This window comes from Panulirus ornatus, chromosome 11, assembly GCF_036320965.1.
Source record: "Panulirus ornatus isolate Po-2019 chromosome 11, ASM3632096v1, whole genome shotgun sequence".
Lineage (NCBI taxonomy): Eukaryota > Metazoa > Arthropoda > Malacostraca > Decapoda > Palinuridae > Panulirus > Panulirus ornatus.
The window spans coordinates 42,237,529-42,254,852 of record NC_092234.1 but is presented as its reverse complement, the minus strand read 5'-3'; the positions used below and the strand labels follow the sequence as shown (position 1 = coordinate 42,254,852).

The 17,324-nt window shown below is 39.0% G+C and overlaps 2 protein-coding genes across 10 annotated transcripts in view; one reads left to right on the top strand and one right to left on the bottom strand.

Moving 5' to 3' along the window:
* Positions 1 to 17,324, top strand: part of LOC139751425 (bestrophin-4-like) — a 140,182-nt gene that overhangs the window by 93,994 nt on the left and 28,864 nt on the right. For all 8 annotated transcript variants that reach the window (XM_071666828.1, XM_071666826.1, XM_071666827.1 and 5 more), the window contains 4 exons: positions 3,765 to 4,003; positions 7,784 to 8,017; positions 13,369 to 13,608; positions 15,199 to 15,388. In XM_071666828.1, coding sequence (XP_071522929.1) covers positions 3,765 to 4,003; positions 7,784 to 8,017; positions 13,369 to 13,608; positions 15,199 to 15,388 — 903 coding nt within the window. The remainder of the gene's footprint in view (positions 1 to 3,764; positions 4,004 to 7,783; positions 8,018 to 13,368; positions 13,609 to 15,198; positions 15,389 to 17,324) is intronic.
* LOC139751427 (L-sorbose 1-dehydrogenase-like) overlaps positions 3,954 to 17,324 on the bottom strand; it is an 87,917-nt gene continuing 74,546 nt past the window's right edge. Inside the window, exons 14-15 of one of the 2 annotated variants that reach the window (XR_011713345.1) lie at positions 7,542 to 7,680; positions 3,956 to 4,088 (exon numbers count right to left, since the gene is read on the bottom strand). Coding sequence is in view for 1 of the 2 variants with exons in the window: in XM_071666834.1 (XP_071522935.1) it covers positions 4,070 to 4,088 (19 nt within the window). In the remaining variant the exon portion in view is untranslated. Of the gene's footprint in view, positions 4,089 to 7,541; positions 7,681 to 17,324 lie in introns of both variants that reach the window. The other variant, XM_071666834.1, reaches the window with a different exon arrangement.

The following is a 17,324-nucleotide window of genomic DNA, read 5'->3' as shown; positions in this document are numbered from 1 at the left end:
AACATACCCATAATTTTCTCACCTTCCACACATTCTTCTTCGCTCGCAGAACCTTTGAAGGAATAGTGGTTCCAACAATGTTATATGGTTGCGAGGCATGGGCTGTAGATAGGATTGTGCGGAGGAGGGTGGATGTGTTGGAAATGAAATGTTTGAGGACAATATGTGGTGTGAGGTGGTTTGATCAAGTAAGTAATGAAAGGGTAAGAGAGATGTGTGGTAATAAAAAGAGTGTTGTTGAGAGAGCAGAAGAGGGTGTATTGAAATGGTTTGGTCACTTGGAGAGAAAGAGTGAGAAAAGATTGACAAAGAGGATATATGTGTCAGAGGTGGGGGAACGAGGAGAAGTGAGAGACCAAATTAGAGGTGGAAAGATGGAGTGAAAAATATTTTGAGTGATTGGAGCCTGAATGTACAGGAGGGTGAAAGGCATGCAAGGAATAGAGTGAATTGGAACAATATGGTATACTGGGGTCGACGTGCTGTCATTGGATTGAACCAGGGTATGTGAAGCGTCTGGGGTAAACCATGGAAAGTTCTGTAGGGCCTGAATGTGGAAAGGGAGCTGTGGTTTCGGTGCATTACACATGACAACCAGAGACTGAGTGTGATCGAATGTGGCCTTTGTTGTCTTTTCCTAGCGCTGCCTCGCCCATGTGCAGAGAGGAAGGGTGTTGCCATTTCATGTGTGGCGGGGTGGCGACAGGAATGGATGAAGGCAGCAAGTATGGATAGGTACACATGTGTATATGTATATGTCTATGTATGTATACGTTGAAATGTATTTTTTTTTTTTTTTTTTTTATACTTTGTCGCTGTCTCCCGCGTTTGCGAGGTAGCGCAAGGAAACAGACGAAAGAAATGCCCCCCCCCATACACATGTACATACACACGTCCACACACGCAAATATACATACCTACACAGCTTTCCATGGTTTACCCCAGACGCTTCACATGCCTTGATTCAATCCACTGACAGCACGTCAACCCCGGTATACCACATCACTCCAATTCACTCTATTCCTTGCCCTCCTTTCACCCTCCTGCATGTTCAGGCCCCGATCACACAAAATCTTTTTCACTCCATCTTTCCACCTCCAATTTGGTCTCCCTCTTCTCCTCGTTCCCTCCACCTCCAACACATATATCCTCTTGGTCAGTCTTTCCTCACTCATTCTCTCCATGTGCCCAAACCATTTCAAAACACCCTCTTCTGCTCTCTCAACCATGCTCTTTTTATTTCCACACATCTCTCTTACCCTTACGTTACTTACTCGATCAAACCACCTCACACCACACATTGTCCTCAAACATCTCATTTCCAGCACATCCATCATCCTGCGCACAACTCTATCCATAGCCCACGCCTCGCAACCATACAACATTGTTGGAACCACTATTCCTTCAAACATACCCATTTTTGCTTTCCGAGATAATGTTCTCGACTTCCACACATTCTTCAAGGCTCCCAGGATTTTCGCCCCCTCCCCCACCCTATGATCCACTTCCGCTTCCATGGTTCCATCTGCTGCCAGATCCACCCCCAGATATCTAAAACACTTTACTTCCTCCAGTTTTTCTCCATTCAAACTTACCTCCCAATTGACTTGACCCTCAACCCTACTGTACCTAATAACCTTGCTCTTATTCACATTTACTCTTAACTTTCTTCTTTCATGCACTTTACCAAACTCAGTCACCAGCTTCTGCAGTTTCTCACATGAATCATCCACCAGCGCTGTATCATCAGCGGACAACTGACTCACTTCCCAAGCTCTCTCATCCACAACAGACTTCATACTTGCCCCTCTTTCCAAAACTCTTGCATTTACCTCCCTAACAACCCCATCCATAAACAAATTAAACAACCATGGAGACATCACACACCCCTGCCGCAAACCTACATTCACTGAGAACCACTCACTTTCCTCTCTTCCTACACGTACACATGCCTTACATCCTCGATAAAAACTTTTCACTCCTTCTAACAACTTGCCTCCCACACCATATATTCTTAATACCTTCCACAGAGCATCTCTATCAACTCTATCATATGCCTTCTCCAGATCCATAAATGCTACATACAAATCCATTTGCTTTTCTAAGTATTTCTCACATACATTCTTCAAAGCAAACACCTGATCCACACATCCTCTACCACTTCTGAAACCACACTGCTCTTCCCCAATCTGATGCTCTGTACATGCCTTCACCCTCTCAATCACTACCCTCCCATATAATTTACCAGGAATACTCAACAAACTTATACCTCTGTAATTTGAGCACTCACTCTTATCCCCTTTGCCTTTGTACAATGGCACTATGCATGCATTCCGCCAATCCTCAGGCACCTCACCATGAGTCATACATACATTAAATAACCTTACCAACCAGTCAACAATACAGTCACCCCATTTTTTAATAAATTCCACTGCAATACCATCCAAACCTGCTGCCTTGCCGGCTTTCATCTTCTGCAAAGCTTTTACTACCTCTTCTCTGTTTACCAAATCATTTTCCCTAACCCTCTCACTTTGCACACCACCTCGACCAAAACACCCTATATCTGCCACTCTATCGTCAAACACATTCAACAAACCTTCAAAATACTCACTTCATCTCCTTCTCACATCACCACTACTTGTTATCACCTCCCCATTTGCGCCCTTCACTGAAGTTCCCATTTGCTCCCTTGTCTTACGCACTTTATTTACCTCCTTCCAGAACATCTTTTTATTCTCCCTAAAATTTAATGATACTCTCTCACCCCAACTCTCATTTGCCCTCTTTTTCACCTCTTGCACCTTTCTCTTGACCTCCTGTCTCTTTCTTCTATACATCTCCCACTCACTTGCATTTTTTCCATGCAAAAATCGTCCAAATGCCTCTCTCTTCTCTTTCACTAATAATCTTCCTTCTTCATCCCACCACTCACTACCCTTTCTAATCAACCCACCTCCCATGCTTCTCATGCCACACATATATATATATATATATATATATGTGTGTGTGTGTGTGTGTGTGTAGCGTTAATGGGATGGTCTTGATTAGGGCCTCAGCTGCTCATGCTATCACAGCTTAAAAAGAAAATCCAGTTGAGACCATATTATCTTGATTCTGATCCACATTAGTACATTTCTAATGTTCATTATTGTAAATTTGTTTGTAATTCAGGTTACTACACTCATAAAAGATATTAATATTAACGTTTATGCAAGACTTTTTCCCCTCCTCCATGATTTTCTTGCTAAAATCTGGACCTGATTTTTCGTGCTAAAGTACTTTAGCTCTATTGGGTGAAATATGAGCTTTACCTTGCAACACACAAAAAGGGTGAAAAGTATAGAATATTGATGAAGCATCATGTTTTGTTGTTTAAGCCTCTTGAATTGATAATACATGATCATAAAGTATTAGAAATACATGATTTTTAACTATTATCAACCAGTTTGATTGATGTTTCACTTTAAAAGCTACAGTTTTAAAGAAAACTACTAACTTACTGCAGGAATCCCAAAGACAAGTATTTTAAGATGCTAAAGTTGTGAACTTCATTGTGTGTTAGTATGAGATAGATAATAGATGAATGCCTCCGTATCAAAGCATAGTTATTTCTGTCTTTTCACAAAAATAGTTATCTTTTAAACCCACTTTCCAAAATTCTGCCTGTCATTATACATTTTTTGAATTGACACAGATTAATATGATTTATAGAATTTATTATCCATTTTTTAAATTGATTTTGTTTTGTATCATTTACACAGGATTTATGACATCAAATGAGCAGAAAATTTTTGAGTCTTTAGATGCAAAGACATCACACCCAAAATATTGGATGCCACTTGTGTGGGCTGGTAGCATTGTATCCAGGGCAAGGAGAGAAGGCAGGATCCGGGATGATTTTGCTGTCAAGACAATCATTGATGAGATCAACAGATTCCGAGGACTATGCGGAGGACTCCTGAGTTATGACTGGATAAGCATCCCTTTAGTGTACACTCAGGTATGTTTGTCACAGGTTGTGTTCAAATCTTGGACTGGGCAGCCATCTCACAGCCAAATCAATTGTTCATCTTCTGTCTTGAGGTCTGTAAATTAATGCCATCCTTATGTGAGCTATACAAGATTAAGAGGTGGGACTTTTTGAGTGTTAAACTCTTTCCAAGCAGTACACAATTACATTGTACAAAATAGGGGGGGGGTGTCTCTCAGAGCATTGTGTTGGGACTGGTTTTATTGGATTTATGTAAAAGGTTTACTGGATGAACTTGAATATTACATGACTACATTGTGGGTGATTCTATGATTATGTAAAAAGTGGAGTAACAGAAAGGAACCCCCAAAGTTGAGAACTTAAAATTCTAATGGAAAATTTGAAAATGCCTGAGTGCAGTCAGATACTCTATGGATGACTCGAGAGTAAGTAAAATAAGGGAGAGTGTGGGAGATCAAGAAAAACTTCAGACCTGAATAATATCTGCAAATGGGCAGATGAGAACTAAATGGACTTTCATGAAGAGAAATATGAATATATTAGCCATGAGATAGTTAATGCTACTGCATTGCCTAAAAACAGAGCCCTTACAGGAAAAGAAATAGTGATTGAAGCAAATGTTAGAGATATAGAAATAACTTCATGAAAAGCTTGATTTCAAGGAAAATTTTGAAAAGGTAGTGTCTGCAACCCAAAAAATGAATGGACTGATATTGAGAACATTTGCATTAAGAGACAAACTCATAATGATGAAAATGTTAAATGGATATATGTATATAAGAAGTAGACTTGAATACTGTTTTTTGTAAAACAGATTGAAATAAACAAGATAGAGAGAATATAGAAACATTTCACAAGTAATGAGATACAGAAATAAAGAGGGCAATGCATGGTGGACAGAAGAAATTAGAAATGCTGTGAAGAGAAGAAAAAGGCTTATGGTAGATTGCTCAATAGGAGTGTACCAGTGGAAGTGTAGCAAAGGAGGAGGGACAATACAAAATATGTAAACAGAATGTTAAGAAGCTGATAGAGGAAAGCAAAGAAAGAGTAGATGAAGATCTTGGAAGAAAGTTAAGTGAAAAGTTTTGGGATAATAAGAGACTATACTGGAAGGAGGTGAAAAAGGAAAGGGGGATATAAGAGTGGAAGTATTGATGAGAGAAGTAAGGAAGGGGAATTGCTGAATGAAAAGGAGGAAGTGAAAGGAAGATGGAAAGAGTATTTTGAAAAACTGATGAATATGGGAGAAGGGGCAGCAGCATTTGTTACATGCATAGGTATGGAGGATGGAAGGAAGAGGATACAAGTGCTGGGGCCTATAGCAAAAAGGGAGGTAAGAAGGGCAATAATGAGCCTAGAGGTAGGAAAGGCACCTGGAATGGATGGGATTACTGAAATGCTGATGTATGGAGGAGAAATTTAGCATGGAAACAGAAGGTTGTGCCCGAGGATTGGGTGAAAGCTATTATCATTCCTTTATTCAAAGGGAAAGATGCTAAGGATTTTTTTTTTTCCCCTATCTCCCGCGTTTGCGAGGTAGTGCAAGGAAACAGACGAAAGAAAATGGCCCAACCCACCCCCCTACACATGTATATACATACACGTCCACACACGCAAATATACATACCCATACATCTCAATGTACACACATATATATATACACACAGACACATACATATATACCCATGCACACAATTCACACTGTCTGCCTTTATTCATTCCCATCGCCACCTCGCCACACATGGAATAACATCCCCCTCCCCCCCTCATGTGTGCGAGGTAGCGCTAGAAAAAGACAAACAAAGGCCCCATTCGTTCACACTCAGTCTCTAGCTGTCATGCAATAATGCCCAAAACCACAGCTCCCTTTCCACACCCAGGCCCCACAGAACTTTCCATGGTTTACCCCAGACGCTTCACATGCCCTGATTCAATCCATTGACAGCACGTCGACCCCGGTATACCACATCGATCCAGTTCACTCTATTCCTTGCCCTCCTTTCACCCTCCTGCATGTTCAGGCCCCGATCACTCAAAATCTTTTTCACTCCATCTTTCCACCTCCAATTTGGTCTCCCACTTCTCCCCGTTCCCTTCTTCTCCGACACATATATCCTTTTGGTCAATCTTTCCTCACTCATTCTCTCCATGTGCCCAAACCATTTCAAAACACCCTCTTCTGCTCTCTCAACCACGCTCTTTTTATTACCACACATCTCTCTTACCCTTACATTACTTACTCGATCAAACCACCTCACACCACACATTGTCCTCAAACATCTCATTTCCAGCACATCCACCCTCCTGCGCACAACTCTATCCATAGCCCACGCCTCGCAACCATACAACATTGTTGGAACCACTGTTCCTTCAAACATACCCATTTTTGCTTTCCGAGATAAAGCTCTCGACTTCCACACATTCTTCAAGGCTCCCAGGATTTTCGCCCCCTCCCCCACCCTATGATTCACTTCCGCTTCCATGGTTCTATCCACTGCCAGATCCACTCCCAGATATCTAAATCTCTTTACTTCCTCCAGTTTTTCTCCATTCAAACTTATCTCCCATTTGATTTGACCCTCAACCCTACTGTACCTAATAACCTTGCTCTTATTCACATTTACTCTTAACTTTCTTCTTTCAGACACTTTACCAAACTCAGTCACCAGCTTCTGCAGTTTCTCACATTAATCAGCCACCAGTGCTGTATCATCAGCGAACAACAACTGACTCACTTCCCAAGCTCTCTCATCCCCAACAGACTGCATACTTGCTCCTCTTTCCAAAACTCTTGCATTCACCTCCCTGACAACCCCATCCATAAACAAATTAAACAACCATGGAGACATCACACACCCCTGCCACAAACCTACATTTTTTTTTTTTTTTTTTTTTTTTTTTTTTCCCAAAAGAAGGAACAGAGAATTGGGCCAGGTGAGGGTATTCCCTCAAAGGCCCAGTCCTCTGTTCTTAACGCTACCTCGCTAATGCGGGAAATGGCGAATAGTTTGAAAGAAAAAAAGATATATATATATATATATATATATATATATATATATATATATATATATATATATATATATATATATATATATATTTATATATATATATATATATATATATTTATATATATATATATATATATATATATATATATATATATATATATATATATATATATATATATATATTTTTTTTTTTGTTAAAACACTAAATTTGGAATCATTGTTTCTGCAATAACTTAAATGTAGGTAAGGTAAATTCCATTCTTCTCTTGAAATTAGAAGATTAAAAAATGGTTTTGTCTCAAAAGATATTTGAGATCTTACATACATTTTTTCCCATAGTTTTTGGTATTAAAAACAAAAAACTTTTTTACCATGAACGTCAGTTCCAGTATTTACTGAACCTCCTTTCCAACTGCTGATTGACACATAGTATTGTAAGGAGCTGTTCTGTTTACTGTAAACCATATAAATTTTCTTATAAAAAGTTCAGTGAATAGATTTTCATTTATATTTGTACACCTATGAGATAAACTTACATGTATTCTCTTCTACCTCTGCTGGATGGCATCTTCCCATAGAGAGATATCCTATAAGGTCTTGACAAAGCAGGAAGAGGAAGCCTTACATAATCCAGTGAACAATTTACAATTCATGCTTGGCCTCAGTTCTTGTAGGCTGTAAATGAAGGATCAGGTGTTCCATTAAATTGATTCATTTTATTTAAGAATTTTCATACTTGACATTGAGTTTCTAATGACTTCTGTTATTCTATGAACAGGTTGTGACATTGGCTGTTTACTCATTCTTCATTTCCACCATCATGGGTCGACAGTTTCTTGATCCAAGACAAAATATTCCCAACCACCATGTTGACTTCTATGTGCCCATCTTCACATTTTTGCAATTCTTCTTTTACATGGGTTGGTTAAAAGTTGCCGAATCATTGGTTAATCCCTTTGGAGAAGATGATGATGATTTTGAAATTAACTGGCTGGTGGACAGAAATTTGCAGGTTCGTATTAGACCATTTTTTTTTTTTTATGTTCACATTTATGTGATAATATAACTTGATTCTGCTTAAGTGATAGGGTCTTATATTGCAGAATATGAAAGAATGGGACTTAAAGTACATTTTGATTTAGGCATTGGTAGTTTGACTTTGCCTGATTATGACAAGTCTTTATATATTTGATTGATTTGATTATAGATGGGGTAAGAGTTTATGATAATCTGCATGCGTGAGGGTATGTGGTCATGGTTGTCACTGCAGAATTTGTAGTCATCATGAGTGTTTCATTCAGAGGCTGAGCTTGGCATTAGTCAATAAGATTACAAGGAACTCTCTTTATATTACTTTGCCTTGGCAATAAGCTTTGAAATAACTTACCAACTCTTCTCAAAGCCATCATACTAAACTTCACAGAAATATAAATCATGAATGAGAAAAAAGACACAATGACCTTTATCTAGATAGCCAACATTTTGTTATTCATACTCATTTTATCAGTGTTAAATTTGACTAATTTGATATTTTATAATATCATATTAAACCCTGCATATCTTTAAAATCATCAGATGTGCTCGTGTAAATCATGTTTCTTAACGTATAGTAGCGATTATTTTCATGCTTTACATATTGCCAAAAGCTGCCAAGGACTACATATGTTTTTACATGAAACAGTGGACAGGATGGAATAACTTGTTTACCCAAACTATACCACCACCACAGTATAGCATTTGCATTCCCTTAACAGATATTGGTTACTCACTGCAACATATGGGTGCACCTGTACATTGCTAACCCCAGCCCTCTCCTGACATTACATCATCTCATTATGCACCCACTGTAACCCTGTAGCGAATGGAACAGTTGACATGCTGCAAAATGATATGCCTTTTTCATACTCATTATACTTAGAAATATTTGATAGCTTCCAGGGTAATATTGTGAACATAATGATAAACAAACCATTCATAAACATCTTTTACGTACTATATCGGTCATAAGAGCTACCCCTTACAACAAACCCAACAGGAGTAGAGGTCATGCTCGAGTTGGTGACATTTAATTTTGTGGATGGAGGGAAGGTCATGTTCTGTGAGTGTGTGCATGCCTGTGTACTAATTAAGGGGTGGAATGGGGGAAAGTTGCATTATTATGGACTAATTCAGACCTCTAGCACAAGCTGTGAATAATGTCCTAGTTTGCAATTAATATAATTCAGCATTTTTGCTGAGTACTACCCATTTCTATATTTGTTTCATAAAATGTTGAATTATATGTAGGTGTCACATATCTGTGAACTTCTCTGTCACCACCTCACTCACTTTTCCTTCTTTTCTTTGTTACCTTGTCATCCCCTCACACTGATATGCCATGGGTTCACAAGAGTAAGACTGACATATCTTCTATCCAAAAATATTGTGATTGTATACATTTAAGAGTTTTTACTTTTCCAAAAGAAGGAACAGAGAAGGGGGCCAGGTGAGGATTTTCCCTATTAGGCTCAGTCCTCTGTTCTTAATGCTACCTCGCTGATGCAAGAAACGGCGAATATGTATGAAAAAAAATCTTTTATTATAATAGATAATTGCTGTTTCTCGCATCATCGAGGTAGTTCCAGGAAACAAAGAATGGCCCATCCACTCATATACACATATGTATACCTAAACGCCCTTTTACGCACATATACATATCAGCATATACATACATACACAGACATACATATATATTCATGTACATTTTCATACTTGCTTGTCTTCATCCATTCCTGGCACTGCCCTGTCCCACATAGCTTCCCACATTGCTTCAGTGAAGTAGTGCCAGGAAAACAGACAAAAAAGGCCACATTCGTTCACACTCATTCTCTAGCTGTCATGTGTAATGCACCAAAACAATCACCTGAGTGGGGAAATAAAAGTGCTGATGTCCTTAAAAGCACACAGGAAGCAGTGAGGGGGGCTTCACTAATCCCCATGGAGAGCAGGTAGGCACTTATTATGTGACCTGATGTGTCTGACCTTCCTCTCCTTATATGGTGTGTGGACAGGGTTATTGTAGGGATTATTCTTAATGATTATTTCAGGTAAGAGTTTGTTACATTTCAAATGGCCAAAGGACATGTTTACATTATGATCATATGTGCCAGAGATCAGACTTGATTCAGTTACATTGCTCTCACTAAAACAGTTTGATTTTGCTATGGTCTTAGCTCCTTCACAGTCAATATGGTGATCAAAGGCAGCTTAATGTTGGAATAAGCCACTGTTGGGGTAATCCCCTCCCCCTGTGTTAGCAAATATTTACATTGAGTATTTTGAAAGCCATTTGCTAAACACTATAAAAGAATGAAACTTAGTTTGGCTCTGTTATATGGATGACATACTTTGCTTTTGGCCTAAAAATCTATCCACATCAAGGCTGGGCCTTGATTGAAATATAGAGGGGTTAATGAAAAGGAAATAGAAGAGACAAGGGAAAGTATGTCAGTTCTGGAAGAATTGAAAACCCTCTTTTGAAATTTGCCAAGTCATAGTTTTGGGAAAGACATGAGTGGGGAGAGAGTTCTAAAGCTGTGCGGTGTAGGGAAAGAAGCAGTTATCACAAGGGCCTACCTTGAGTTGCCAACAGCCACACAGTAATCATGTGATGTAGCAGCTTGCCGAGTTATTGCTTTGTCTAGGTCATGGTGGAGCCATACAAGCAGCCAGCTTTTGGGAGCAAAAACCAAGGCAGTACTCTTAGAAGAGGGGAAGTGAACCAACATTGCTATGTAGGGCAAGTGGATCAAGTTTTGAAGTAAGCCTGGGAGAGTTTATGTTAGATAGCTTACAACTCAGTCAAGTAAGGTTGCAGACCTAGAACCACTCCAGATCAATCATTTTGATAGATAGAGCAACTGTTTGGAAGAAAGCAAATTTCAACATCTAATCAGGACTTCCAGGTTCTCAGAGACAGACTTAGATATTTCCATTATGTGGAGTTTCCAAGATAGAGAGATGAAAATACAAAACTCTCAAAGGAGAGAGGAAAGTTGTAAGAAATTTCCATTTGGGAGATGGATAGAAATTAGGTCTTGGAAGCATTAAACTTAAACAGATTTTGTCTAACTCACTGAGATATTCTATTGAAGTTTCATGGGAAGTTGTGTCAAGATAAGATGCAGATTGAGTAAGAGAAGAAGCTGAATTGAAAAATATGGAGATGTGCAATGTTAAGTTGTGAGCATATGGTGCATTTGGTTATTTGTGGAAGAAAAGAAATCGTTGATTAATAGGAGGAAAAATCTAGGAGACAGGACAGAACCTTGAGAGACACTGATGTTGATGGAAGGAAGGGGAGAGGCTGACCCATCAACAACCATGGAGATTGGCCAGAGAGGAAGCTAGATATGAGGGAGCAAAGTGAGGGAGGGACACAAAAGAGGTGAGCTCAGAGATAAGATCCTGATGCCACACCCTGTCAAAAGCTTTGGATATTTAAAGAGCATCCACATAGGATTCCCCAAAATGTTTCGGAGATGATGATCAGACGTTAGTAAGATAGGAAAGAATATCACCAGTGGATCTCACCTTACAGAAGCCATACTAGCAATCAGAGGGAGGCCTGAGATTCAAGTTGTCTGAGGATGTGAGAGTTAAGGAGGAATTCAAAGACTTTGGAAATGGTGAATGTCGGAGCAACAGGACAATAGTTAGAGAGATCAGAACAGTTACCCTTAAGGATGGGATGTACCAACTCATGCTTCCAAGAAGAAAAAAAAAAAAGCTGTGGTTTTTAAAAACAGAAATGTAGCAATGAGCAATTATAGGTGCAAGTTCAGCGGTACACCCTTTCAGTGCATGGGGATGGATGCTATCAGGACCATAATGATTGCTTATGTCCACAGAGAGGAGTGCTTTTTGAAGAGTTCAAAAGGAAATAACAGGAAAGGGATAGAATTAGTAAGGGGATGAAGGAAAGATAAAGTCAACCAAGATGAGTTAGTGGAGAAACTGGAACTAAAGAGAGTTGCTTTGTCTATGGGAGAGACAGCTGTAGTACCTTCAAAATGGAAGAGTGAAGGAAAGGTAGAGCGACAGAAGTTGTTAGAGGTGCTCTTAGCTAAAGACCAGAAAGACTTATTAGTGGAAAGTAATGAGAGGTTATCACACTTCCTTTGAATAAAGGAACACTTTGGCTCATGAAAAACATAATTGCAGTGATTATGGGCAATGATAAATGTCGAATGGGAGTCAGGGAAGGAGCTTTTTCCAAGCTTGATATGCCTATTCTCTTACCTAGATGACCTCAGAACAGTAATGGTTGAACAGTGGATTAGAAGAGGTCGTCCTGAAGGAAGAGAGGATAAATGTTTCCATTCCCTCAGAAATATCCTGTGCTATGCATTTGGCAGTGACTGTGGTTTACCCAAGAAAAGTCAGACAAGAATTTTCATAAGTTATTCCAGTTAGCCCTTTGAGATGCCAATATTTGTGTTTAATAGGGGCTGCTGGAAGGGTAGGTGCCATTAAAACAAGATACATTTATGAGAGTGTGGTCAGATGAACTGACTAGGCGTGAGATTGTGTTGTTACATTGTGAAAGATTAGAGATGAAAAAGATTCAGAAAATTAGGAGAGCAGTCACAGTGGTCAGGAATATAGTTAGGATCGGAGATAATTTGCTCTAGATCATTGAGAAGGAGGAACATGAGGGCTTCAATACCCCCCACCATCCATATGGGAGGAATTCAACCATTCCCTGTAGTGAACATTGAAATCCACTTAGTAGAGGATCTCCTCTTGCTGGTGGGAGGATGCCACAGTCTCATGGCAGGAATTTAGATAGTCAGAGAAAGAAATGAAATTTGTAGAAATATGAGAGCAGTAAGCAAAACAAAGGAAAAGTGTGATATTTGGAAGTAGTTGAGAGACAGACCTGGTATAGACTTAGTTAATTTGGGATTAGATAAGAGCCACTAACAGAGTCCTTGGCTTGCCCAAGAGCTAAGAAATCTTCTCGGACTATAAACCTTCTTTTTTTATGTAAAAGATGTTATGATTTCTTTGTTTTATTCATTTGATTATTTATTTATAATTACCGTAGGATCCCTTTTTCATGGGCACCTGCAGCCCAAGGCTGTGCTACACTTGGGAGCAGGAACAGGGTGGACCCTTTGAAGTGGAGAGTTCTATGTTGGTCCTGTGCTCTGTTTCATCAACTGATGATGATATAACCTTATCAAAGGTGACCTTTCACTTGTGGTGTAACCTTATGCAGGTGAAGTCTGGCAACACTGAAGGTTTATTGCAAAAGAGTTAATTGTAAATCTTAAGTGTTATTTGTGGATTTGATGATCTTATTTAAAAAATCTTTCACAGGTATCATACCTTATAGTTGATGAGATGCATAGTGAACATCCAGAACTCATCCAAGACATGTACTGGGATGAAGTGTTTCCTCAAGAGCTTCCTTACACCATTGCATCAGAACCATTTAAACGGATACCTCCTCAGGGGTCCACTGCAAACATTGAGGTTCCAGAAACAGAACAGGAGTTTTTACCCCTTCTGGAAGAAGATGAAGATGAGGGAATACATGAATCTATGTCTGGTATTCATGTTAGTAACCACATTTCCTCATGTCCAAACTTCTTACTGTCATGCTATTAATTCAGTTATCTGGCTTTTGCAGAGGCTTAAAGTGCTAAATATCCTTCTAAGTAAGAACAAAATCTCTCCTGTCTCATTTGTATGATCCCCTTTTCTCTTTGCCATTTCTGTGTATTTTCTTGACTTAATGTTTTGTATTCTTGCCTCAACTGAAGGCTGCCATGTGTAATGCCTTTTAGGGTATTTAACTATGTAGTATGTGTGTGATCAATAACTTTTTTTTCATGGGGAGAGGAGAGAGTTCTGTGCTCATTAGGCCCCATTTTTTAAACATTCTTTTGTATTATGTCACCTTTTAACATATTTCTATAGGCTGTATTTACAGGTCCTACTTTTAGTTTGATCCATGAATCCAGAGATCTGTTCCTATAGAAATTTGCTTTACATTCATTGTAATTTGGGAGTCCAGCCCCACACATGAGCTATGCATGAGAACACATAACCCATTCCAAATGAACAGTTGTCTAAATACACAACTTGGTCAGGGCCACAAGCCCAACTCAGTTCAGCTCTCTTACTTTCTGTTCAGTCTCTCTTTTCCATCTCTGGACCTTTAGCAGACCATTTTGTTCCCCAAGTGTATTGACGATACTGGTGCTGTAAACTCTGGTTTGGGTGTGATGTATGCTATAGATATTTTTCTGAATGTACCTTTGAGATGATTGTGAGGGTGGTGGTGTGTACAGAGTATTAGTGTGAATAAATGCAGGTTAATGAGGTACAGTAAGGTGAAGAGAAAGGTTGGTTTGAGTGTGAGTTTAAATGAGGAGAACCATGTGGAAGTGAAGTGCTGTAGACTCTTGGAACTTGACGTGACAACAGATGGAGCTGTGTGAGCTGCAGTGAACCTCAGGAGAGGGGGCAAAAATCCTAAGTGCATTGAGGAATGTATGGATAGAGAGGTCATTGTCTGTGAGGGCAAAGATGGGTATGTTTGATGGTATAATAGTGCCAACAGTATTGTACATATATGAGTCTTGAGACTTTAATATGAAAGAACTGGAGATGGTGGAGGTATTGGAAATGAAGATCCTAAGGACATCATGTGATGTGAGGAGTGTTGATTGTGTAAGGAATGACATTGTAAGAGAAATGTATGCAGTGAGTGGAGTATGAAAGAAAGCTGACCAGGGTTTGCTGAAATGGTTAGGACATGGGAAGGGGATGGTCAAAGGAATGACTTTAGAGGACATACAAGTCAAAAGTGGGAGGAGTAAGGGGAAGGGGGAAACTGAGGTGATTGAAGGATGGCATAGAAAAGGCTTTGAGTTTTTTGGGCTTGAACATTCAAAAGGGTGAGAGGCAGTGAATAGCTAGAGAATTGGTGCAATGTGGTATAGAGCAGATAAGGGGCTCTCAGTGGGCTGAGTCTGGGCATATGAAGTAGTCTAGAGAAGCTAAATGCAGAATGGTGTGTGGGGCTGAGATGTAAATGGTGACTGATTTTGATGCTTTTTGTTAAATAGCTAGAAAATGGATGTGAGCTAATGAATCCATATTGTATGGGGTATCACTCTTAAGTTTGGCTTTTTTTTTCAGATAAATTTAGAGAAAGAAGGATCCAAAGCCATTGATATCTTAAAGAAGCCTGGAAGTGCAAGATCATCCATATCTGGGATAGCATCATCCCAGCCTATGCCAAGTCGGAAACCTTCACTGTTATCAATGTTGATGCTTCGGTTTAAGTCTGACAGTCAAGAAAACGTCCGTCAGAGTATCAGACCCAATGGTAGGATATCACTGATAAAGTAATCAATTTGCAGAAATTTTTAAGCCCTTTGTTTGGTGGAAAGGAATAAACAAATATCCTAACTACACTTCTACCTAATGCTCCTACCTACCACTCCTTCCTGATGTTTCTACCTAAAGCGCCTGTCAAAAGTTCCTGCTCAATACTTCTATCTATTGCTCCTATCATTTTGCAAAAAAAGCAGGACTATCGCAGAGCACTCATCGCAGGAAAATCTAGAGTTGCGAAGAATGAGTTGTGCGAGTTAAGTTTTGTCAGCCGTTATTTGTAACAAGGAGAGATTGTATGTTTGTGGACAGAATACCAGCAGTCCATGGGTGGGTATGGCAGAAAAGACAGCTACCTGGGTCAAAGGAGTACAACTTGACAACAGCTGAAGTGCTGGCTTACTACATAGCCAATACTAACTCTTCCAATACCTAGATGGGTAGCACTGGTAATATACCTCCCTGGTCAGTGGTTGCCTATCAACTACTACCTGTTAAGCAGCATCATAACCAGGAAAACATTCCATATGTTAACACTCCTGTTGAAAAAAAAAAAGTAATTTGCCTCATTCAGAGTAAAATGTTTGCCCACAAGTTTGCATGTTACTATGAGTGAAGTGAAATAGATCCATTCGTAAATAGCTACTTAGATTGATATTATCAAAGCATTTGAACATTTTGAGTAATTACCAAAACACCTCTTAACTTTCTCTTTCTTAAGTAAAATGTATTAAAGTTATCTGTCCAGATGACATTGGATTTGTTTCTAGTTTTGGAATCTTCTTGATAGCTCAGAAGACTGAGTGATGTACTAGTCACAACCTGTTAGTTTTTAAACCAGTTTGATCATGTCATCGTTGAACAGTTTTTTAAAAGATGAAAACAGAATGACCAGGAGCCATAATGTGAAATTAACCATGAAGCTGTTATAAAAGTGTGAGAGTTTTGATGAATGAAATAAACTGAATGAAATTGTAAATATAGATAGCATACATAAGTTTAAAGAAATGCATGATGGTAGAGAAAGTTCAATAGATGGGGTCCCATGAATTTAGAACTCCTGCATCATACTGTACAAATAGGTTCTTACCACTAAATGTTTAGGTTCATGATTTCTCATGACTGGATGATTGAATGATATCAGCTTGTTATGTGCATGCGGACAGCTTACACCAAATTTGATTTTCAGAATCATGGCTCGGTGCTTAATTACACAGATTTTTTGGATTAAAATGCTACTAAATGTTTGTGAACACAGTTTCATGATTGGGCAATTAGATATGGGCCAAATGTTTACCACAGGTACTGCATCATATAAAGTTCTACACCTGATTAAGGTTTTGAGATTGGGTCAAAGGTAACTTACCTTAAGGTCATTGAATCTTGTGTACTTAGTACTCAGTATCTGAAGACTCTGTGCTTCCACAATGATAAGGACATATATAGTTCTTCCCATGTTGGGCATCAAAGGTAAGGACACTTGTTCATGCAAACTAAAGCTTTATGAAATGATTATGTAAACTGTATCTAATGGCTTGTTGAAAGGATATTGGTTAAACATGTATCATTACTACTACTTACTGTACAAAGTTCTACAAGAGGATAATTGAAAAATCTGGGGTTAAAGATCATAGTTGCAAGGCCATGTGATTTAAGATGTTACTAAATTTTTTTGTGCTGCACAGTATCTCCCCCGTCTGAACTTTTGTATATTAAAGAAACTTGTACCACAGATATACAAAAATTTCTGTTTTATCAATTTTGGGAGGTGAGGGATCAAGACTGTGTAATTAAATACATCTGAATTCTTCCCAGTAGAGTGACTGAAGCTTTGAAGAATGGATATTGAGTAAACCTGTGCCACAGATACTGCATAGAAAGTGTCCGAGGAAGATTTAAAGGTAATGAGTTTGTTGAGGTCACAAGGA